Genomic DNA, 26,301 nt, shown 5'->3' with positions numbered 1-26,301 from the left:
GATCTAGCAGTGGTAGATCCAAGCAGGATCCAGCAGTTAACAAACTTTTCATATTTATTATGGTTTATGTAAAAATAAAGAAAAATTTGAATCCTGATCCAAAAACATTTGATCCAAAGAGACTGCACGAGAGCTAATGAAACAGTACCTAAGATTCAAATCTTATACCTTTCACTATCAAAGCTGATACATGATTGATCTAAATGACTTGTTTATAATAACTAAAATAGTTTCCTTTAAAACAAGTTATTTTAATTTTAATTTACTTTTTTGTTGTTCCAGTATCAATGATATAAGTGAGTTGCCAGATCAAGGACTTTATCTTAATGACTTAAATCCTCATGGACTTAGCAAAGAAATGGTTCTGGCTGGCTGGCAAAATAGTTCAAAGTAAGTAGTAATTTTGTTATGGCTAATACCTACGCTAGTATGTGCCTAGAAAAAATGTATAATACCTCAGCCTCAGTACATCATTAAACTGCTGCGTGGAAACTCCAAGCAGCCTGCTCATACAGACTGCCACTGCGTCCGGAGGCAACCGTGAAAAAACAAAGCCTAGAGGAGTAAAGCTCGATAAAAAATCCCCACTATCACGGTGAAAGGCATCGTGCCAAAGATATGAGAGATGCGAGGGTTAGAGCATCACAAACGATCCCTTCGGGATACCTGGCGACCTCCCGAAGTAACTTAGCCTTAGCGCGGTAAGGGCGCACTGCCGCGCCGGACATATAGCACGTCCCCACTCGTGGGAACTGCATGGACTTTACACACAAAAAGAAGGACGGAAAAGACAATGACGAACACAAGCAAACGAACAAGGAAGAAATGAAGATGAATGAAAACGAGAATGGGGTAGAACAGCCGCAAGACGGCAGATTGAGCGAAGCGGAAGAACAAAAGAAATTCGAAGAAGAGATGCTAAACTGGCATAAGAGTCAGCCGAAGATGAATAGGTCAGGTCCTCCAAAACATTCAACGTTGGTGGGAGAGGACATTTTAAGAGCAATGAACAAAAAAGACAAAGGGAAAGAAGAAAATTCAGGGGGGGAGGAATCATCAATAGAAATCACAGATGTGGTGGACATAGAGGAAGAAGAAAAAAATGAAGAGCAAGGAACCACAAACTGGCAGAACTTGGAGGAAAGTATCCTGACAGCCTCGTTGTTCGACGATGATGACCAAGAAGAGATAAAAGAAAAGAAAAAGAGGAAAAGAGACAGTTTTGAGATAAATAAAAAACTCAAGAAAGAAAAGAAAGAAGAAAGAGAAAACGAGAGATACCAAGAGGAGACAGAATGTGAAAGAATACAGAGGAAACTAAAAGAAGTAATGGATATCCTAAATGGAAAAGGACCCATTGAGGGGGAACAAAAAGCCAAAGCAAGCAAACTAATAGGAGAAATTAACACAATTCAGATTAAGACCAGCCAAAGTAAAATAAAAACGGCAAAAGGGGAGGACGAAGAAACTAAGTGTGAGCAATGTAAAATAAAACTATTGCAAGAAAGGCAAAGAAAAGAAACAGAAAAAATAATAAGCGCTTTAAAAAAAGGGGGAGATATAAATAACTTCAATCAAATACAAAAAAAGAAATGGGAAGAAAAAGTATTTGAAAAGACAAAATGGGAACAGATGAGCTTACAGGAGACGATAACTAAAAAAGAATGCCTTATAATAACTAAAAAGGATATAAAAGACGGGGGGGTAGAAGACGTGATACGTACTCTCAGGGAGGAAGTTCATGAACTAATAGAGGTCTGCGAAGAAGGAAATGTAGAATATATAAAAAACGGGAACGAAAGTTCCATAGCCAGCCAGAGAAGGGAATGGTACACATATGTGGCAAAACCAAAAAAACAAGGTATGTACGAAATGGCCGAGAAGGCCATCAAACGGATAAGGGAAAGGAAAGAGCCACCTGAAACAATAAGGGTGGTTATCAATAATGAGATAAATAAAGATGAGGTACGGAAAGCCCTGGAGTTTGTAGGCCGGGCAGAAAACATCGTATGGGAAATCCAAGTAAGAGGTAAAGAAATGGATAAAGGAGTAAAGAACGAGCAAGAGGAAGCCCTCCTAATCAAAACAGGGGGCAAATCGTACACGGAAGTACTGAAGGAAATGAACCAAAAAATTAACATCGGAAAGATAGGGGTTAAAGTAGATAGACTCAAAAAAACAGAAGGGGGGGATATCCTAGTAAAACTAAAGGGCAAAGGGGCCGCAGAGAAATTACGAAAAGAAATGGATACAAGGATGACAGGGTTAAATATGGCAATCCGACGCAAAGAATGTTTTTTTAACATAACAGGTTTGGACCCAGGGGTGACGGAGGAACGACTCCAAAGTGCCATAAAAATGTACACAGGAATACCAAAAAAAGAAATTGACATAAAGACGCTACGAACAAATAAACATGGGGAGCAGGTGGCGACCGTAGCCGTACGCCCCTCAACAGCTGAAGAATTGAGAAGATACAGCTCCATAATTATAGGCTGGGTATCATGTCCTATCATTGAAAGATATACCCCAACAAGGTGCTACAAGTGCCTTCACTATGGCCACAGCACATATGAGTGCAAAGGTGAGAGCAGGGCAGCGTGCTGCTACAACTGCTTAAAATCAGGGCACACAGCAGTGCAGTGCGACAGCACTTCATACTGCCTCACCTGTAACGAGGAAGGCCATAGAATGGATAGGATGCAGTGCCCAGCCTATAGAAGGTGGGTGTATGGCAGGGGAGGAGACAGGGAACCCCCAAAGGGTGGGTAAATGTAACAAGGAAAACGAAAAAGCGAGAGATGGCTCCCTGGAGAACGCGAGTGGGCCCCTATACAGCCCACCGGCGGGACAGGAAGCCATCTCTCTCAGCTTTTCATGGATAAAGGCATCCAAGTACTACAACATTATATCCACGTTATTTACTAAATGCCATCTATTATATTTACATATTTATATACTTTATTTATTTAAAAATTTTATATATACACACATTTCTTATTTTATTTATATATTTTATCTATCTTATTTTATTTATACATATTATATTCATAAACTTTTTATTTATACACTAATTTTATCTATACTTATTTATTTTTTTATCCTAGTCTATAAGAATTTTAATATAAGACGCGAATCCACTGCAGAAGCGACCTCAGGGAACTGAACCATAATGAACCCCAAAGATCAACCTGGTATAAGGATTTTGCAGGTGAACGTAGGCAGAGCGCGCCGAGCGCACGACCTCATCTACGCAAAAGCCTGCAAGCTAAATATAGATCTGCTCATCGTACCCGAACCTAACAAAAAGATAACGACAGGCGGTGGGTGGATACAAGACGAGGGGAAAAATGTAGCGGTGCTCATTAAAAATAGGGATGTCGGAGTGCAGAGCATTGTCAGGGGAGGAAATCATTTACTCATTAGGTTGAGGGATTTCAGCCTCCTGGCATGCTATGTATCTCCAAACATCCCTATGATGAGATACGAAACAATCGTTAATGAAATAATGGGTGCCGCTATAAACGAAAAAAAAATACTGATCGCCGGGGACATAAATGCGAAGTCCAGACAATGGGGTTCCCCCATAAACGACAAAAAGGGGGAACTCTGGAATGAATGGATAGCCCAGGCTGGCCTCCAAGTGCTGAACAACAATAAGCCAACCTTCGTACGGGGGGCCAGCCAATCACACATTGACATCACATTCGCGAGCGAAGGGCTATCCAGGAATGTGTACGGGTGGGATGTACTCGACGATCAGCTCTTCACCTACCACCGATATATACAATTTGAGGTAAAGGTTAAAGGGGGGATAAAGCGGTCGATAGGTACAGCAAAATCATATTTCAACAAAAACAAGTACCTATCGGAGGTCAGAAAAATAAATGAAGATGAGATTTCTGACCTCGGCCAACTTCGAACAGCTCTACAAAATGCGGCAAAATTGGCTACCGAGAGGAAGAAACATGGAAAAAAATCCCCCTATTGGTGGACAGATGAGATAGAAGATCTACGGGAGAGATGCCTCAGAGCTCGAAGGAATTATACGAGAAGCCAGGGCAACCTCGAGCTTAAAGATACATACAAGGATTTGAAGAAAAGATTAAATAATACAATAAAAAAAGAGAAAAAAGAAAAGTGGCAGACCCTGATAAAAGCACTCGACGAGGATATATGGGGTGATGCATACAAAATCACAATGAAGACCTTAAAGATAATGGCCCCATATAGACTCGACGAAGACCAGCGGATGAGATCAGCTGAACTCCTCTTTCCCACCAAGGACATGCCAGATTTCACCAAGGTTTTCCCAACCATGATAGAGGAGTTCACAGAAGAAGAGGTGAAAACCGCTGGTCAGGATACGAAGACAGGGAAAGCTCCCGGCCCTGACGGGCTGCCACCAGAGGCAATAAAGATAATAGCAACTGAGAAACCAGGTTTGATCAGAAGAATATTTAATGATCTACTGCAGAAACAAGAGTTTCCCAAGGACTTGAAGGAGGCAAACTTGGTTCTACTCCTAAAGCCCGGGAAACCCCCTGATTCACCGACCTCTTATCGTCCAATATGCCTTCTGGACTGCCTTGGTAAGTTTTACGAGAGACTTATCAAGAAGAGGCTGGAAGGCATGTTGGAAGATGAGAGAGTCTTATCCAACCAACAGTACGGATTTAGGAAAGGCAGATCGACAATCGACGCCGCGACCTGGATAAGGAACGCGGCCAAATCAAGCAAGAAAAGATGGGTAGTTCTTGTTCTGTTGGACATAAAAAATGCTTTTAATTCAGCAAACTGGGGCCTCATAGTAGACCGAATAGTCGAAAGCGGGGCTCCGGAATATATGTCCAATATAATAAAGGACTACCTTTCGGAACGATCCGTATGCATATCCAAGAAGAAAAAGAAACAAATGACCGCGGGAGTACCCCAGGGGTCAGTCCTGGGACCCTTACTCTGGAACATGTTATACAATGGGGTACTAGAAATTCACAAGCAGAGACAAGGAGTCAAAGCGATAGCATATGCAGACGATCTAGCCTTATTGGTTGAGGATGATAAGAATTGGGGCATAACAGAAAAGGTAAATAAAGCAATAAACACGACCGCGGCGTGGATCGAGAAGAACGACTTAAAATTAGCAGTAGACAAAACAGAGATAATAATTCTGAGAGGACCAAGGAAAAGGGATGACTTGGTTTTCAAATATCAAGGCTCCGAAATAAGACCCCAAAGGACAGTCAAGTATCTCGGTATTACTTTCGACGACCGACTTACCTTTGGGCAGCACATACAAGAAGCATGTCGAAAGGCGGAAGGGAGGACCTCAGCATTGAACAAATTATTGCCAAACATAGGGGGGCCCGGATCTCAGAAGAGATCAGTTATGTTACAATCAATATTATCGATCATCTTATACGGGGCCCCCGTGTGGCACGAGGTCCTCCAGATGAAGAAATATAAGGACATGCTCCTTAGGGCTCAAAGGAAACCTCTGATCAGGGTGTGCAGCGCGTACAGAACTGTATCTACCATTGCCTTACAGGTAGTGGCTGGTTCTGTACCCGTGCACATCCTGGCCAGGGAAAGAGCTCGAATGTATCAGAGGGGCAACGGGGCGGTTGGTTCAGGGCCACAAGAAAGAGCCAGAAGCTTGGAGATGTGGCAGAGGGAATGGGCAGCCGAAGTCGAAAAGGCGGCCTGGACGAGGTCCCTGGTCCCGGATGTAGTGAGATGGTACGGGTGTCGGCATCGGCGCGTCAACTACTACTTCACGCAGTTTCTGACGGGGCACGGATCGTTTCGGAAATACACCCACAGAATCGGTAGGTCCGGAGACGATCTATGTCCTGAGTGTGGAGTGGTGGACGATGCGCAGCATGTTGTTTTCGACTGCCCTGCATACCACACGGGGCGAAGCGAACTGCAGCTGAGCCTGGGATCTCCACTAGGCGAGCCTCACGAGCTGATCGATAAAGCCATCGACAGCAAGCACGATTTCGAACTGATCATTGCCTTTGTTACAAAAACCATAAAGCACAAGGAAGAGAAAGAGAGGCGGCTGCAGATGGAGTGACCGCTATATTTATTTACTGTTTTAAAAAATGTGTTATTTATTTACTTATTTTATTGCATTTTATTTATTCAAGTTACTTTCGTTTTTACTATATCTTATCTATACAAATTTTAGCTGTTGTTTTTATTTTTATTTTATCTACATTACTTTTAACTTATTTTTTATCTATTTTTATTTATTAATTTATTTATTTTATTTCATTGTCGGGGCCGCGGGACATGGGACGGGAAAAGACTTTTTACATCCAATTCCGTCGGATGTCCCGATACCCCGAAAATTAGTGAATGAGGGTATGAATGCGGAACTGAATTGATGAAAGTATGAATGAATGGTGTTACTGTTAATTACCAACTGGTTCTACTCGTTAGTTTCAATGTGGAAGGGGTGGCAACCAGGCTGTCTCGCCAGAATGAGGATTGAGCAGGACGGTAGCTTCACCGACCAGTCTCGCCCGAGCCTTGTGCTGGTGAGGGAGGCCGGGAGGCCGTCAAATCCATGTAATGCACGCGAAAAGTGCCAGAGGGAAGTTAAGAGTAAGGCTGATGGGCCAGATATGCTCGCTAAGAGCGGTTCCGGGCCCGTCGGTCGGAGAAAGAGGGGGTGGTTTAGTCGGTAGGCGGTCTCGTCACGCGGTGAAGCGTAAGAGATTGAATCCGACACACCTGGGTAAAGGGCTAACACCCGATCCCAGACGGTCTTTAGAAGATTCCACCTCCCAAAAAAAAAAAAAAAAAAAAAAAAAAAAAAAAAAAAAAGTACATCATTAATAATTTTTATTATGAAACAGTTGTAAATGTTAAAAAAGTTACATATTATATATGACTCACGATCTTCATATCCAGATACTTAAAAAATCTTTATATATTTCTACTTAATCTCAAGCACCAAATTTTCCCCTAGTATAATGACAAAATCCACTCCAGAAAAACAGGAAACTTGTTTCTTTTAATACCAAAGTATTCATTTATTTCTACAGAGAGATAGAACTTTGGAATGTTAATATAATGCCCAAGGACGTTATTTCCCCTTCAAGATAAACATAATATAATAGTTTCCTCGATGTTTTCCCGTATTTTTCTTGTTTTATTGCAACTCTCTTGCTAAAGAGATCCTCGAAAATAAGAAAACCTTGATAGAGATTTAATTTTGTAGTAAAAATACGGTAGTCTGCAGAGTATACACATACAGTAGGTAAATAAAAGTAACGTAACTCTATGATTATTTGCGTTATGATAAATATATAACAATGCACAGGGTGGTAATTTTAAAATATCTTCATTCCCGTGAATAATCCAAAAAGCAAACAAATAAGTTAATTTGCCTTTAAGGGAGAGCTCTTCAGTTTTAGCCTCCAGACTCAAATCTCTACCAAGGGTAAATTTCAACCTTTCAAGTTGATCATACAACAGATCACAGATCACCCACTGATGTTGGTCATACTTGATGTTTTTTAGCAACAGCGATATTGTTTTATATACTTCTTTCATTTTGGTAGAATGCCCAATTGGTATACTTCCATATTTGTCGCCATTATGAGGACACACTTTAAACATCGTCTATAACTGTCGATAAAAAGATGCCAGTGATCTGGTGTATACTCCGATACACCCATTTTTTCTAACAGTCCTTTAATATTGTTACAAAAAACCATATCATCTTGCTGAGAAAAAAAGGCAACAGATCTTTTTTTCTATAACGGTAGTATGTTATTTTGGTGTCTGGGTGCAGAAGATTCTTTTCCTTTAGCCTGGAGGCAAGAAACTCAGAAGAATCCTTTGGAAGGTTCAAATCTCTGAACGTTTAGCTCTTCCTAAGTAAGGCGCTCAGGACGTGTTGAATCCCCTTCAAAATCGCTGTTGTCTTCCTCAAACCTATTAGTCTGTAGTTCATCATATGGCGTTTCGACATTATTCTCTAGTTACGTAGGTAGACTGCTAAATATTGGAATAGGTATCTGCTCAGACTAATGTGGAAATGGTCTTATTGCTGAATCCAGGTGAGGATATGTCTACGTATGTTGATTGTTACGATTAATGCTCTTTATATTGACAAGATAGAAATAGCAATCTTCAAAATGATTTTTTGGTTCCCTTCATACCATTGGAACACCAAACTTTAAACATTTTCGTTGTCCTTTTGTCTTCCGTGCAAGTTTTCAAGACAAGTTTTGCACACTACTTGTGGAGCCTAGGATTTATCTTGATCTCCTAAATGAACACCAAAATAAGCTTGGTATGCCCTTTTTCTAAAATCACAAACTGGTTTTCTACTTTCCTTTACAATGCACTCGCCACATAAGTAGCAAAAAACGTCCGGGTTATTCACGCAACAACGCCTGCTTGTAGAAGCCATGATTTTCAGTTGCCAAAAACAAACTGTTGGCAATGAAACTTAAGTTCAAACTAAATTTTACAATGGAATGCAGTCGACTTTATAGGAAGTTATTAAGGCCATTTCAGAGAATATTTACTTATCGGACAATTGTTAAGTAAGTATTTTGAGCAACTCTTAAATACAGAAAAACCCACAACGACTGGGCAACAAAGACAGTACCAGTAAGCCGAACCTGAAATACCAGGGCCCACACTAGCTGAAGTAAAGTCCGCAATTTCATCCCTAAAAAACCATAAAGCCCCAGGCCCAGATGGCATACAGGCGGAACTACTAAAAAAAGGGGGAGAAAAGCTCCACCTTGAGATATATCATCTTATAAGAGAAGTCTGGGAAAGAGAAGAAATATCGAAACACTGGCATGAAAGCCATATAGTACCTATCCACAAGAAGGAGACAAACAAATATGTCGGAACGATAGAGGAATATCGTTAATCAATACAACGTACAAAATTATATCCATAATACCAGAGGAAATATTAGGCGACTACCAAAGCGAATTCAGACCGGGAAGATGGACCATAGACCAGACATTCGTCCTACGCCAGGTGTTGGAAAAAAACTGGGAATTCAACCGCGATGTCAACCAAATCTTCGTGGACTTTAAACAAGCTTACGATTCTGTTAGCAGAGAAGCATTGTGGAAGACCATGGTAGAAATGGGAATACCTGGAAAGCTGGTACGATTAGCACAGGTGAGCACAGAGAATGCTTCCGCATGGATCAGAATTGGCAGCACCACTTCGGAGGAATTTCTCATTGACACCGGGCTTAGACAAGGAGATCAAGGAAAGCTCAACCACAACTGATAAACAAATTTGCCGCCCAAGGAACAAAAATACTATTGGCGTTTGCGGATGGACGTGGACACAATTGCACAATCCAACAGAGATACAAAAGAAGTTTTCACCCTATTCAAAAACGGAGCCAAGAAAACGAAGAATCCAAGACCAAGGGCTAGACAAAACGTAACAATCAATGAATACAACTTTGAAGTCGTTAAAGAATTCAAGTACTTGGGAGCGGTCATAACATCTGAAAATAAATATGAAAAGGACGTGACAGCCAGGATCATTGCAGGAAAGAGGGCATATTACTCATTAACGACCGTGCTTAAATCAACAATATTCTCAATACAAGCAAAAATAAGAGTGTATAAGACAATAATTCGTCCCACAATAGCGTATGGAAGCGATACATGGACTCTGAACCAGCGGAAAACAACACAATTACTGGTACTGGTATGAAATATATTGGTTTCTATCTATGAGCCTTGCAGAGAAGAGACAACAGGAGAATGGAGAAGAAGACACAATGATGAACTCCAGACAGTATATGGAGATGAATACATAGTACGCTACATTAAAGCAAACCGAATAAGATTGGCGGGCCACGTACTAAGATCGAGTGACGAAAGACTCCTGAATGCCACATTCTGGGAAAGGCCCGATGGCAAAAAGTCAGTTGGTCGCCCAAGAAAGAGATGGAAGGACGCAGTAGCCAGTGATTTACGCAAAATGGGAATACAGCAATGTGAAATAGCTGCTCAGGACCGACAACAATGAAGGAAAATAGTAAACGCGGCCAATACTCACATAGAGTTGTAGAGCCAAATGATGATGATGAAGACAATTGTTAAGAAGCAATTAGCGCTAATTTCAAGTAGCAAGATGGGCATTTCCAATAAGTACACTTTAATTAGAAGTCATTAGCTCATTAGTATGCATTTGTCTTAGAATTTGTTAAGTTTTTTTATAAACATGCATTGCAATTATAGTGGTCGAATATACAGAAATGTTAGAATATTTAAGTATTTGATGATTATGCTATATCTCGAAAACTAAAGCTGATACAAAGAAAAGGTTTGTATTTTTGGAATCAGCACAGATAAATTAACCAAAATCAGATTATTTTTTTTTTTTTGGCAGAAAGACAAGTTTTTTATTGGGCTGTGAATCAAATGAAACAGACATAATAAAAAATCAGAATAAATGTAGACTTCTGTAGTTAAGATATGTTGGTACTCACCCTTATTATCTTAAGATCGGAAATAACCTCGAACATTATTTATTTTCTGGAAAATTATAATCAAAAAATAATAATAAGTTAGATTACCATTGGAAATGAGATTAAATATTTAGATAGGTAAAAGATATTTTTTATTAATTTGTTATATATTATGTTTTATATTTTTAATAGTTTCTTTTTAACTGTCTATTTATTGTCTATTTACTATCTAATATATATTATTTGCTTATATTAAACTTATATAATAGTCTCTTAATTTTTGTAGTTTTTTTGCAAGCAAATTATTTTATCGTGAAAACATATCTGGCGAACCCAACTCTGTAGGCTTTGCAAAAACGGAACTTCCATCAGTGCCGCAAAGCCTCAATTACGTTGCCTTTAGTTTTCAATCCGGCTTCCATTTGGTGTTCGGTAAACTAACAAGGAAAGCCTACTCACTAGGTTTAAACCACACGCTCGGATATACATTAATACTAAAATATTAAATAGGAACGAGTAGTGGAAGTTTTTCGTTTTAAATATTTAAGTTACAGTTTCATTCCGGATGCAATTTATGAGGACGGTAGTCGTTTATGGGAGGCTGTGATGAAAAGTTTTCTGATTAGTTAAATTTGCACAAATTAATATGAAACAAATAGGAGGTAAAAGGATTCATTGAGGAACTTATGATGATTTTTTTTCTTATCATTCTTTATTAAATAACATCCTTTATGAAAATAAAAGATTTTATATGGCCACATGCAAAAAAATCAATTTTTGACAATTCCAGTGATAGCGGTGGCCAAACAGGTGTTCATAATAGGCATGTTATTTTTAAAAGCAAATTCGATTATTTTTTTGCCATTTTGATTGCTGTCTCTAGGTTTTCTCTTTCTGGCGGTTATTTGTCTGTAAGCATACTCCCTACTATCCCTACTAACTTTTGCCTTAAAATCTCCTACAATTATGATTTTCATATCATTCGATTGTATTTCATGCAATAGCTTTTCTATCGCTCACACTCACAGGCGTAGAGAGTGTAGTCAGATCCCAGACGACTTTTCAAGACCCTTCCATTGTAAAAATGGACTAAGACAGGGAGATGGACAGTCGTGTCTCTTATTTAACCTTGCACTGAAAAAGTAATTCGATGGTGCTATATTAATACAAATGGAACCTTTAATAAATATGTACAAGTGGTACATCAACATATCATGCAAGGAAAAATAGCAAGCCAACGCAGTCCAGGTTGAAGAACTTGCGAGATTGGTATGGTGTTGATACAATATTTAGGGTGGCAATGAATAAAATTAAGATAGTTATGATGGTAACCAACGTTCTGGAAAGACATGATATATGAAGAAAAAGTACAAGTGGTTGGATATGCAGATGACATAGACATTATTGCTAGGTCCACGGAATCTCTGATCGAAGCATTTTGATCACTAAGAGCGTCTGCACTAAGAATGGTATTAAAAATAAATGCACAGAAAACCAAGTATATGTATTGTACTAGATCAGGCAACCAGATACCTAGACTATTAATTGATGATCTGGAACTGGAAGGTGTGGACACCTTCGTCTACCTGGACTCGCTGCTGACCAAAGATAACAATGTCAGCGAAGAAATTAAAAGAAGAATAATGCTTGCCAATAAGTGCTATTACGGCTTGAGGAAACAGATGGCCCCAAAACTACCCAGAAAAATTAAAGTTACCATATATAAAACACTAATAAGGCCAGTGTTAACATACGTGTTAGAAACGTGGTCACTTACACAGAATGACCAAGAATTGCTTAAACGTTTCGAGAGAAAAATTCTAAGGAAAATATATGGAGGAGTCCAAGAACAGGGTTTGTGGCGTAGGCGCCACAACTTTGAGTTATACAGAAGTTTTCGGGAACCTGACGTTTTAAAATGTATTAAATTAGCACGCCTTCGATGGATAGGACATTTAATTAGGCGAGATGAAGATGCAACGATCAGAAAAATGTTTGACCGAAGAGGACCAGTGGGAAGACGAGCCAGATGAAGACCAAAACTTAGGTATCAAGATAACATAGAGGATGGGTTAAAATCCATCGAAGTTAAAGCATGGCGAAGAGTTGCCAGAGACAGGGGCGAATGGAAGATTGTTCTGAAAAATGCTTTGGCTCATAATGGGCTTTAATGCCACTGATGATTCTGATGAGCTTTTCTATGTTGTCACAACACTTTGTGACAACTTAAGTCGATATTACTCAAATTTTCAAGCTAAATATAGCAGCCGATTTACATACGTCCATCTCGTTTGCAGGTTGATAGCGAAAAGCATTTATTGCATATTGTTTTGATTTATGTTGTGTATTAGGTATTTATTGAATAACAATAATTTTGTTATATTATTACACAAGTTATTTCTGCTTACAAAAACTAAAGGTATTCCCGAAATTTTAAAAAACCTATAAATATCTCGAAAAGTATTGAGTTTAGGCATAGGAAATGCTCCATAAAAATTAAAGGGTATCATAAACGCAATCTTTTGAAAAAATAAAATATAAATAAAATAAATAATAAAAAATATGAAAAAGTATACAAATATTTGTCAATGATTTCTGTTAAATTTATTTTGAAAACTAGAACATACTGTTGACCCCTTTTTGTGTAAAATGAATACTTATTTACTAATTTCAAGTGAATTCAGTTGAAGTTCAATAAATTTATAAAAAAAAACAAGACATTAATTGAATCAATTCTAATATATCCCAAAACTTTTCATTACAGACGCCAAATTTTTGATTTACTTGTTTAAATGTTATCTCAGGGTTTTCTCTGAGTTTTAAAATATCTGTATCTTAAAATAGGATTACAATATGCAATAGGGGTACAAGGAAAATAAAAGAAATCTTAAATAAAAAGTATTCTAATATATTGACTTTGCAAAAATTGCATTACACATATAAAAAAATAATACCAAATATGGATATCGCAATGCTCTACTCGTACAAATTTGAAAAAAGAAACGGCGCAGTCCAAATTTAATCCTCCTGCATTAATTTTCTATACTAACTTTTTGAGTTTATAAACAATTAAACAAACTTTATAAAATTTTATGCACACAATGGAATAATTTAAATAATATAAAACATCACATTTTCTTTCAACAAACAATAACATATACCTTACTCCTATATCATCTGTTAACATCCCTCCCCTCAAGAAACTTCTTCCTAAGTTGTCAGACAGTTACAACATTGACCGTAGATCACTCATTATCAGTCATACGGGATAGTTTGAACTATGTATCACCAATAACTATATAAAAACTCTTGTACCGAAATGTAAGTAGTATTTTGTTTATTTCTAATTTATTACAATTCAACAGATTTTTTTCTCTTACCAATTTGTGGGTTGTTACTTTGTCTGCTAAAGCAATTTTATGCATATTAATAAACACAGACATGTAATATTGGCATAACTACTAAAACCGTTTTTGATTTATAACTTGTTTGATCTATATCCTTATAAGACAGCACCGTAATATGGGCTTTTTATATTTTCAGCATTTAATTTACTTTGTACCACTGACCTGATGATGCTTTGCAAATTTTAGAAAGCGAAACCGGTCGTCTTGGGTAGTAAAATTAAATTGATTGTGAGTAAGTCTAATTTATTTCTTTTACCTCTTTTTAAAATGGACTCACACAAGCAACACATTCATGATTTCATTAAAGAGCTTTAAGAGGACATCTATGTACTTATTTTCCATTATTTTAAGGATATCAATAGGCAGTTGATTTGGCCCTGGGCTTTTTCCGTTTCTGATTTCTATACTATTTCTATATTTGTTTCTCTGTCCATGAAAGATATGTCTTGTATGTTTCCTCTTTCGTCGTTGAAGAGCTCTTTCATATATTCTTTCCATCGTTTTAGCTATTCGTCAGTTGTTATCATAGTATTTCCCACTGGCGAATATCATTGCCTAAAATTTTCTAAATAACTTTCTTGGATATTTTGTACCAAAATACAATTATCGATTAATGTCGCACTAAAAACTCACCCTGTATATATAATATATGCATACATGTAGTTTTAATATTTTACGTATACGTATTCATTGTGTCCCTTCAACGGACTGTATAAATTGTCCGTTGAATGCGGTCCATTCAATCGAGAATTTACTGCTCATTAAGCAATTATATAAATATATATAAAAAAAAACCTTATTATAATCGTTCTTGTGCAATTTCTCGTCCAGTAGTATATTTTAAGGCACATACAGCAAAACTCTTGTCTTTTTAGTCACTACCACTAAAATATTAAATGGAAACACGAAGCAGAAATTTCCCTCTTTAAATATTTAAGTTATAGTTTCAAGCGTGACTGAATTTATGTGGGTGGCGTTTATCTCTATGTTTACCAAAAGTTACGACGAAAACTTTGTTGATTTGTTTGAAGTTATTTCGAGTAATATGCCTAAGGGTTGAAATTAGGCATTATATTTACTGAAGTTAATAATCGAACTAGTTATACTTAAGGTGTAAAGTGCCGTATATTTTCTACCATTGCTTTAATATTTACTCGTTTGGTATAGAAAAGAGTAATATAAGCGAGTTTAAAGTTTTAAAAGCGTAATGAGGTTATTCAAAAACTGTTTTTACTACAACTATGGAAAAATCCACTCTACTCTACTCCATAAGAAACTTACATTCTATCCAACCAATAAATCAAGAAATCCAGAGTATATCTAATTGTCTTTAAACGAATGGAATTACAGTAATAATTTTGTGGGACCCCTCATAAATTGGTATTCCAGGTAATGAAAAAGCCGATCTAGCAGCACAACAAGCCTGTTCTCTAAAACAACAAAGATTCAAACATCATTAGATCTAAAAAGAACACTCAAACAAAAGTAATGGGCCTTTGGATTGATCGTTGGAAAAGAAGCAATACTAAGTTAAACGTTCTAATCGGACGATAAGGATCAAAGTAGCTGACCACCTATCCACCCCCTTTACTCCACAAGCTGGAGTACCGCAGGGCTCAATACTTGCACCAGTATTATTCACAGTTTACAAGAGTGACCTCCCCCGCCCATAGTATAGATCGGAGTCCCTTCTAGTTAACGCTGATGACACCTCTCCCCTCACGTCAGGATCACATAGAGAACATGGACGACTGTCTGTATTCGAAAGAGCGCAAAACTACCTTGATAGAGTCATTAGGTGGTGCAACAAATTGAGAGTGACGATAAATTCCTCCAAAACACAAGCAATTTTATTCAAAATCTCAAAGTGTCGCGATGCCCAAGGCCGAATAACCCTGTTAGGAGAGGACCTTATTCTCAGAAACTCGGTTTCCTATTTGGGAGTTCATTTAACTAGGACCCTCAACTGGAAAACTGACATTCAAGATACCCTAGATAGGGTAAGAAAGAGGTTTAAACTCCTGGCAGTGTTGTCCAGTAAACTGGGCAAGACGTCATCCAAAACTTTACTGCACACCTACAAAACATTCATCAGACCCATCATCGAATACAAGACATGCGTCTATGCTTATCTGAGACCTACGAAATCAATGGCATTACGGCAACGAAAAGAAAAATCCTTAGATACAGCATGAGGTAGAGCAGGTTATATCCATCAGAACACATACATATACTGGCAAATTTCACACCAATTAAGGACAGAACCCTATCCCTCAGCATTAGGTATGTCCTAAGAACCATTGCAGGCTCGAACAACAGAGCCAAACGAATACTAAAGACTCCTTGCAATCGCTAAGGGCAAATACTCACCAGGCTTCATAAAAGAAAAGTTCCGTTTCCTCCAGGTAAACTTCTGTACAACACTGGACATGAACTCAATGATGAGTATTTTAAAATTCTAGAATCATTCCCTATTAAATATCGTAGTTAACCACTGCAAGACAAAACGCTGATAAAGAGCAGTTAATTCTGTATGGCTGGTAACCCCTGAAGTACCTCGTGTGACATGCTTGGCAAATTTACCCAAATTCCTCTTGTGCGTTCCTTATACATCGTTCACACAAACACGCCATCTTCTGAACCCCAGCTCCTTAGTAGTCCACTACTTCTCCACCAATACAACAATCATCACGTTTATCTCACCGCCATTACTCCGAAAAAAAAAGGAGTACCCCTTCCTTGAAGAGGCGTTAAGCCTAAACAAGGTTAAAACTCTGGCTCCAACTTTCTCCAATCAAAAATTTTCTACCACTAGCTCCTACCGATAAAAAGAAAGGACAGATCTATTATGTAGTGATTAAGAATAGGACACAAACGCCTTACACATGGACACCTAATGAATTCCAGAAATCAGACTTTGTAACACTGACTGCAACACCACGTACTTCTTGACTGTCAACACTACCTAACGGCCAGGAGCAAATACAATCTTCGTAACAACCTAAAAGACATTCTTATCTCAAACAGCAGCAACTATAAAAATGTATTTTTTCAGCAACTATAAAAATGTATTAAACTTTTTAAGAAACACAAAGCTATACAATTTAATTAAAAAAAAAATGTATTCCAAAAAGTGTATTGTAGCTACTATTGTCCCCAATGTAAAAGTTTTAAAAATGTAAATTGTACCTCTGTCAATGACCACTCAAGTTTCTCTGCATCTTCTGACCATTAAAACCTCGAGGTCTTCTTCTATATGATCATTCTATCTTTACACTGTTAGTTTTGTCAATTTAACTAATTTAGGTAATTTCTGCAATACAATATCTGATATTTTTATCCATATATGGTTAACACCTTTTTATTCTTTTGCGTGTTCTATTCTTATTTTATCTTCTATTTCCGCTCTATATACATTTGATATATCCGAATCTTCATGTTTTTAAATATCTATTTTATTTGTTTTTTTGATCTCGTGCTTTACTAGTTTATTGAAAGAGATTTCAGAGTTTTCAGATTAACCAAATTATTCATAAGACATCATAATTTTGATGTCTAAAACTAAGAGAAATCCCAAAATCTATCCCAAAAGCACTTTTATTTCCCATTGGTATCTTGACATTTTTTTTTGTTTCTTTGGTGCCTAGATTCGAGATTTCGAAGGAATCAGGCAGAAGTTACAATTAAACATTTAAAATTTCACTAAAAGTTGCGAATTAATTTGTTTATAAGGGATGTAAACAAAGTTAAGCTAAAAACTTTGAAAATCTTTCTAATGAAAGTTATAGATCAACTTAAAATAAATATTTTAAGCTTTAGTAAATGTTTCTATGTTAATTTTTGACCAAGATGGAACTTTTAATAACGCGCTCTGAGGCGCACGGTCTGCTCGCAGCGAATAAAAACCAATTGTAAAATCCATGTAGATTCAGAGATGCTTATTTTTTTATTATTATAAGTGAAAAAAGTTAAAGCAATTTATAGTTAAAATTTTTGTTAAAAAGTGGCGAATTAATTTGTTTATACTAGTTTTAAACAAAATTGAGGCGTAAACGTTGGCAGTTTTTTTAATGGAAGTTATAGAACAATAATTTAAGGTACACATTTTAAGCTTTGGTACATGATACACACATGACCTGTTTTGGATTGGACATTTTCCATATGAGTCTACTTTTTTATTGAAAGCAGTTCAGGATGTACATTGTATCAATAATGACGATATGCGCCAGTCGTAAATCTTGTGCTTAATTTTTTATCTAACAAAATCTGAAAAAAATACAAATTTTCGCCTATAACTCAAGTATATTGCTCGTACAAAAAAAGAAACGTAAAAAGGTAAAAGTTGACCTTTTTGATTTTACATAATATTTGATTAGTTAGAAATTACAAAATTAACTGTTTACTGTTTTAAATATAGGAATAATTGTAAAAAATGCGCAAAAAATGGAGTTTTTCATTCGACTTCTTAGACATAACGTAGAGCCTTCATGTTCCGCCTAGACGAACTTTATAATACAATAAAAACGTTTACCAAATTTTATTACGATCGGTTTAACAGTTTTTGTTTAATAATTTTGCAATCCAAGTCTGCCAAAAAAAATTTAATTTGCAAAATTTTGCTTAAACCAAAATAAGCACTTTTACGAAAATAAATAGTCGAAATTTTCTTTACATATAGAGAAAGACAAAAACTTTCAAAGGCGCTTTGAAAAAAATTAAATCTGTTAAATAGACGAGCCTAGGGAATTTTTGAAACGTATAAACAATTTTTTTAAGTTAAGCGTCATTTTCAAATAAAATAGATTTTTGGATGGTGTCCCGCCTAATTATACGTCATTTTCAAATAAAAATACATGGATGTCTAGATGGTATTCTGCCTAAGCCGGTTATACTCTCGGCCGTTTGGAGCGAATGTGGCTACTGGAGCTCATGAATTCCCCTCTTGCATTGTAGTCGTTTTCGGATCCCTGAAAAGTCTCGTGCCTACTGCCTAAACTATAGGCAGGAAAATATCGCTTTATTTGTCTTCTTTCTTGCATCGGAAATTGTCTTCGAGACACTATGGTTTTTTCACACTATTCTCTTTCAAATGCTTGAATTTTGATTCAATTGATGAGCAAATTGAAATGCTTTCAATACATTGCAGTGAGGTCACGTTACAAGTTCTTTGGAAACAAGGAACTGTCTGAGGTATCTGAGGAACGTGGTCGCTGATTATCTTTCCAATAGTAAGATTGTGGTGTGATGGTAGATCAACGGCTAAGATCTCGTAGGTCTCTGTCCTGGGTCCGACTCTGTAGAACCTAAAATATGACAGGGTGTTAAACTGCAAATATGGGGAGTGTGTTACCCTCATTTGCGGACGACCTCACTATGCTAGTGGCGACACAGGACAAGGATGAACTCTTCGGATTATGCGTGCATGTATACTCGTTGAGGCGAAAGATGCGAAAGATCCAAGATGGAGGCTATAGTACTCAGAGTCTACAGCGAGAGTAACGCCCTTGAAGTACGACAAGTATCTGGGAGTTACTCTTTACTAGGGCAGAAGTTAAGGAAAACATTTGGGCAAGGTGACCCTCTGAGCTATTCAGAAAATGGCTACACTGGGAAGGATAATATCGGTGTACCTAAATCCGAAAGAAGAGCGCTTCATGGTATTGTAGGGTATGTCGTCCTCTACGACGTCCCAGTCTGGAGTGAGGCGGTATAAATACCAACTTATAAGAGGCTCGTGGTATGCGTTGACAGAACTACTCTGCTGCGGGTAGCATGTACAGGACTGTGTCAGCTGCCGCTCTGTAGGTAATCACCATGTACTCCATGTGTTCCTTTACATGTGCTGGCAGGTGAAAAAGCCAGGAATCATAGTCGTAGGGGTGGAACATTGGAGAACAAGAGGTGAGTAAAATGAGGCTGGTCGAGAGATTAGTTTCAATCGGCCAGTGGCAGGAAACGTGGAAGGGAAATCACTAATCCCGAACCTTTAAAGCTAGATGGACTGTTGCTAGTGGGAACTGCTCTCTTCAAAATATGAGAAGAGAGGGAGTTCGCAACAGAATTCTAAAACGAGTACAAGCAGGGCATTAGGAGAGATGTTTAGACTTAGCCAGCCCTTCTATCTTGGTGTCTGGAATGGCAGGGGAGAGGTTTTTAATTGGAACCTAACACTACTTGGGTGAGTCAAAGGTGTAAGTATGCAGAATTTTCTTCTTCTCTTTAAAGATGTAAAATGTTTTTTCCAGAATTCCTAAGCAAGTCCACCAATCACGGTCACCAATCAAATTCGTTTGCGATTTCGTCGTAGGTTAGACAGACTGATTTCTTTTTTTGTAGCTTCCATAGCATGTTTTTTTATAGAGTTAAATATTTAACCAAACGCCAAATCCTCATTTTGGAGGATTGTTTTAGCCGCTCTTGTCAGTTCGCTACTCAACTTTTCACCCGGGTTGAATACCGGATCTATACTTGAGCTGCTTAGTTTACAGAAGACAATAGTGTGAAGCTGAGAGTCGGATTTGAGTAGAAAAGGCTAAGTGGAGTAAACTGGAAACAACTCCAGTTAGATGCAGCTGTCGCTGTTTCTTGCTTCCTAGCTTCCAATGCTTTGATCGTTTCAGTCATCTACTTGTAGATCCCTTTCTTTCATTGCACCGTTTACTTCTTAGCTACACGATCTTCTTGGTCTTCCCTGTTTTCTGAGGTTGGTGTTGATCCACTGTAACACTTTCTTTGGATATAATTGATCATTCATTATAAGAAGCAACCTTTAAATATTCCAACCACACTACTAAAAGCGTTCGTTTCCAAATGAGAAATGACAAATATAACCTATTACGAATAATATTTAAAGGGGAGATAAAGAAGTGAAGATGGGTAGGCAGAAGAGCTATGTCACGGCTTTCCAATATCAGAACTTGGACAAGCATGAATATTCAACAAATACTTAGAGTTGCGCAGAATAGAGACCATTTTGATGTAGTGATCGCAAAAGAAAAAAAAATATCATTTATTTTTTCAATACGGTCATATCATTTCAGCATTTTGCATTCAATATTTTCTAGGATTTCAATTTTTATGATCACACACTCTCTGATTCTAATAAAGACATAAAGTATTCCTTACTCTATGTCTTCTAGTGATTCGGCTACATCTGTGTCAATAATTCATTTCCATTGCTTTTATTTTGGATGAATCTTTTTTATTTATTATCCAAAGCTCTGAACTATACATGGCAATACCTACTTTCCATAATAGTTCTGTATATCCTAATTTTTGAGATTCGAGTGATGTGGTTATTTCAGAGCATACTATTCAGTTGACGTATTGCTGAATTACCTTGACCAATTAAAGTAGCTATTTTTTTGTATTCCGTCCATCATTTGTAATGCTTAAACTGAGATATTCATGGCTATCAGTATTTTCATTTGTATGCCACTGAGTTCTAAATGCCTTTCTTCACTTTTCATTACTACATACTCTGTTTTTGATGAATCAATTTATAAACCTCACTTACATAGTATATTCTTTATCTATTTTTCGCAACATGTAGCGAAAAGTATTACTTACTGCTTACTATAATTATACTTCTTTATTATCTACTGATAAAATCTTAAACGGCTTAAACTAAACAAATTATTTATGAAAAAAGTAAAAGTACCAAAACTACAGTACAACTTGTATTAGAGCGTATAACTTGTGTTCAGTCTCATTATAATTTAGTTCATAATATTTTTCGATTTTATTTTATTTAGATTTATAGTTGTAACTTTTAAAGTTTTGGGTAGATTTTAGTTTCCAGAAATCTATTAAAAGCTTAAAATATTTATTAGTTTTACATATTTCTGGGGAAAACTTCTCTATTATAATCCCTCCCTTTAGAAAGTATGTACCTGGCAAATCCATTACTATTGTTGTCGCATCCGCTGCGTCTGTATATGATTCTGATAAGGACAATATGAATGATTTTGTAATTTACGTTTTTACCCCAAGGTAAAATTATATAGTTCTTAGTAACGTCCTTTCCTTTATTAGTGATTTCTGTTAGACATTTGCAATATATTTTTAGTAGTATTGAATGACTCAGTTCTGTAAACGTGTATAGTAAGCAATAAATAGTTCTATGAAAATTGTCGTCGTATATTATCTAAATTTAATAAAATAATATTTTATAGCAAATATATCTCACGGCAAACTAATCGCGGGTCAAGACAACTTGTTTCATGATGTTTTTTAATATAATATAAAATAAGTGACTTCCCTAAACGATTTTCAAAAAACCACATAAAATCTAGGAAAAAAATCTAAAAAGTAAGGAAAATCTTATCTGTATTTTAAAAATCTCTTCAACTCAATCATTGTATCGTTTATACGGATTTGTGCCAATCATTTTTTTCCCAGTTTTTATCGGCATAACCATACCCAAACAGTGAAAAGTAAAAGGTTTCAAGGCTAAAAGCTACAAAACGATTATTTGAGCTTGGTTTGAAGTCAATTATATTTGTTAAATCGTTTTGTGCTTTTGAGAATTCGAGTTGGGCCAGTATTAGGCCAGTCAGTGGCAGAAAGAGGTTTTCTTGGCTTCTGTTTTCTTTTCTAATAATTCTATAATTTGGATTTTGTCTTAGAATAGTTGTTTATCTTTGAAAGTAACACTGTACTGATTATTATATCTCCATTATTTGTTATGGAGTATTGAGGTCTCTTCTGGATGTAGAAAATATGAAATATTTTGTTTTAAACTACTATAATTGCACAAATAGTACAGTCCAGAGCTCTAGCCTTTGGCACAAATGTCCCAAAAAATATCTTAAAAATCATTATTAATCGACGAACTCAATCGACTATAATTTTATGCTGTCGTTCTCTGATAACAACTCCCTTAAAATATCCTTGTTGTTACTGGCTTCCTCCTTCCTTTAATCCCTTCGTAAACAAGCCATTCCGCTGTTTTTATTTCTCTCGAATATTTTCCAGATTGCGTCTAATGTTCGACAAGGCAGAACAAAGGGCCTCCGAGTTGGAGAACAATTACACCCTCCTTAACGTGTGGAAGCGACGTGGAGACGAACTGCTCTATTCCATGATCCCCAAGCCCGTGGCAGACTCCTTAAGATCGGGAAACAGCCCTTTGAGCACGTGCAAGGTAGGTCAAAAAATGCCGATGTAACGAAAAATCTGGGTTAACAGAACGAATTTCTTGAAAAGATACATTTTTTTACAGACAATGAAAATATTTCTTTTTACCAGTTCTGAAAAGTATAAATGCCATAATAATTATATATATATATATATATATATATATATATATATATATATATATATATATGATTTTAAAATCTACTAGAATATTAAATAAAATTTCTATTTTAATGAATTTCAATATAATTAACGAACAAACAAAAAGTTTTTATTTAATAAGTTTATAATTTACATATATCTTCTTATCGACCACAAATTTGTCGTCTTCCGATGCTTCTTCTCTTCTATCTATCTTTCCTTGCATTATGAGTCGCAGGATGGCATACTTCTCTCTCCGCATCACATGTCCGAGATACTGTAGCTTTCTTTCTTTAATTGTAAGTTCAACTTCCTTCTCTTTACCTATTCTTCTCAGTACTTCATAGTTCGTAACTCTATCTACCCAGGAAACCCTCATAATTCTTCTATAGGTCCACATTTCAAAGGCGTTAAGTCGTCTCATTGTGTCTAGATTTAACGTCCATGATTCCACTCCATAGTATAGTACACTGTATACGTAACATTTTGTTAGGCGTACTTTAAAAGCTAATGTTAAGTCTTTGCCACATAGGATCTTTTTCATTTTTATAAAATTAGAACGTGCTTTTTAGATTTTGAGTTTGATTTCTGCAGTGTAGTCATTATTTTCTGTTATAAGTCTTCCAAGGTAAGTGTACTTTCTTACTTTTTCGATCTGCTGGCCCTCTACTATCAAGATTTCGTTAGTATTATGGTTGTTTTTATAAATTTTCATAAAATTCGTCTTTTTGATATTGAGCGAGAGTCCGTACTTCCTACTACACATTACTATTTTACTTATGAGTCTTTCCAGGTCTTGTAAACTATCGGCTATTGTTACTGTATCATCTGCATATCTAATGTTGTTAACTAAGACTCCATTTACTCTTATGTTTTTCTGTTTTTTTTTATACTTTACTGTTTTATCTTCCAGAGTTTCTCGAATTACCTCTTCAGAATAAGCGTTAAATAATAGAGGTGATAGTAAGCAGCCTTGCCTGACTCCTCTCTTTATTTCCATTTCTTCAGATATCTCTTTTTCAATTCGTACTATTGCTCGCTGATTGTAATAAAGGTTTGTTATTACCCTTAAATCTCTTTCATCTAGGTTTGTATTTTTTAGAATTTCCATGAGTCGGTTATGTTTTACTTTATCAAACGCTTTATTGTAGTCTAGAAAACAGACGTAAAGAGGACGGTTAATATCCAAACATCTCTGCGTCACCACGTTGAAGGAGAATAGTGCCTCTCTGGTACCCATACCGTTGCGGAACCCATATTGTGTGTCACTAATATCCAGCTCCAGAATTTTCAAGGTATGCGACATTAAGCTTACGGTTCGATAGTCACTGCACTCTTTGGCATTCACTTTCTTTGGCAAACAAACAAATGCTGATGTCAACATTTCTCTAGGGATGATTCCTGTAGTATAGATAGCGTTAAACAGTTCTACTAATATGTCCAGGTTTTTCTCGTTGACCAACTTTAATAGCTCGCTTGGTAGTTCATCTGGACCAGCAGATTTATTGGTTTTCATTGACTTTAATGCCTGACTAACTTCTGATTTGGTTATCTCTAGGCCTGCATCTCCCGTTTGGCTATCTACAGATGTACTAGCTTCTCTCTGGTCATGAAATAATTCCTCGATGTACTCTTTCCATCGTCGTAATTTTTGTTCTGTCTCCAATATAATATTTCCATTTTTGTCGAGCAATATATTCGAGGTTATTCTACTTCCTACTCCGGCTAGTTCTTTGACTTTTTTTGTAGATTAAAGTTGTCATATCTGTTTTGCAGTTCTTCTATTTCTTTACATTTTTCAGAGAAGTAGGTCTCTTTAGCCTCCCTAATTTTTCTTCTTATTTGGTTTTGAAACTGTTTATAGCGGATCGTATTGATGGTTTTGTTTTTTCTCCTTTCATTCATCAACTCTAGAATTTCCTCGGTCATCCACTCTTTTTCTTACATTTAGTTGTTGTAAGTACTTTCTTACTTGACTCCAATATAGGTTTTGAAGAATTGCCACTGCTGGTCTACGTTGCAATTATTTCTTGGGTTTCTATTTAGATTTGTGTTGATTTCGTGTTCCAGATTTTCTTTTGTTTCTTCTGACTTTAGTTTCTGTAGGTTAAGTTTATTGTTGTTGCTACTTTTTTGCGTCTTTTTTAGTTGAAGTTGAAACCTAGGCAATAAGAAGACTGTGAGCAGAGGATACGTCTGCTCCTGAATATGCCTTTACTGCCTGAATTGAGTTTTGATATCTGTGTTTTATTAGGATGTAGTCAATTTGATTTCTGACGATTTTGTTGTCTTTGTCAGCTGGCGATTTTCATGTATAAATGCGGCGCTTAGGTAATTTAAAAAATGTATTTGCGGCTATAGCATTATGCTCCTGGCAAAATTCTATTAGGCGATCTCCTCTGTCGTTTCGTTCACCAAGCCCATATGGTCCTACATTAGGGTAGGACCAGGTACATATTATCTGGATAATTTTAATTGCCGACACCAAATTAATAATTAGATTTTATTATACAAAATACTTTTATTTTATTGTTCCCTTTTGAAACTTTATGCCTCTGCAATTTTGTTCTCGAAAAACCGCTAACTTTCCATTATTTCAGTTGTAAAATTTCTCTTTTGTCAAAATCTCTAGCTAAAACTCCTTCTTTTGTTCTGCTTACAGCAGGGGCGGATGCACGGGTGGAATAGGGAAATTCCCCTCACCCACCCGAGAAGGTCCAAAATTAAAAAAAAAACCTATTATTTATGTCTTTTGCGTAGTTTGAGTTTATCTTTTTTATAAACAATAAAAAGACTAATATGTTTTTCATCTTTTGATTGATATTTCGTTGGAAATTTACTACCCCCCTCCCCAAGTTGGAAGTTCCCTTATCAAGGCAAATGTTTAGATCCGCCACTGGCTTACACGAAATAAAATGTCATAACAATCAATTTTATCACTTTTTGACTGCCAGAATATCTTTGGCTACAGTTCTCCAGATGAATGATAAATGTATTTGTACTTACAAATACGGCAAAACTTAACTACTACAATCAGCAAATCAAGGTGTCTTTCGCTTTGGAAGAGACTTGTTTTTATAATTTTTTTTTGCCCAAAGCTTCTTTAGCTTTTACAATTGCAATAGCTTCTCCAGTAAA

At 36.6% G+C, this 26,301-nt stretch overlaps 1 protein-coding gene across 1 annotated transcript in view; it reads left to right on the top strand.

Moving 5' to 3' along the window:
- LOC140431284 (soluble guanylate cyclase 89Da-like) overlaps positions 1–23,029 on the top strand; it is a gene marked incomplete at its 3' end in the record, with an annotated part of 106,111 nt that extends 83,082 nt beyond the window's left edge. Inside the window, exons 7-8 of the mRNA XM_072519218.1 lie at positions 283–390; positions 22,861–23,029. Coding sequence (XP_072375319.1) covers positions 283–390; positions 22,861–23,029 — 277 coding nt within the window. The remainder of the gene's footprint in view (positions 1–282; positions 391–22,860) is intronic.
- Between the last annotated feature and the right edge of the window lie 3,272 nt (positions 23,030–26,301).

The sequence above is a fragment of the Diabrotica undecimpunctata genome, unplaced genomic scaffold (assembly GCF_040954645.1).
Source record: "Diabrotica undecimpunctata isolate CICGRU unplaced genomic scaffold, icDiaUnde3 ctg00000621.1, whole genome shotgun sequence".
NCBI classification, from domain to species: domain Eukaryota; kingdom Metazoa; phylum Arthropoda; class Insecta; order Coleoptera; family Chrysomelidae; genus Diabrotica; species Diabrotica undecimpunctata.
Note: the sequence above shows the minus strand (reverse complement) of the source record. Positions and strands in the feature narration are given on the sequence as shown.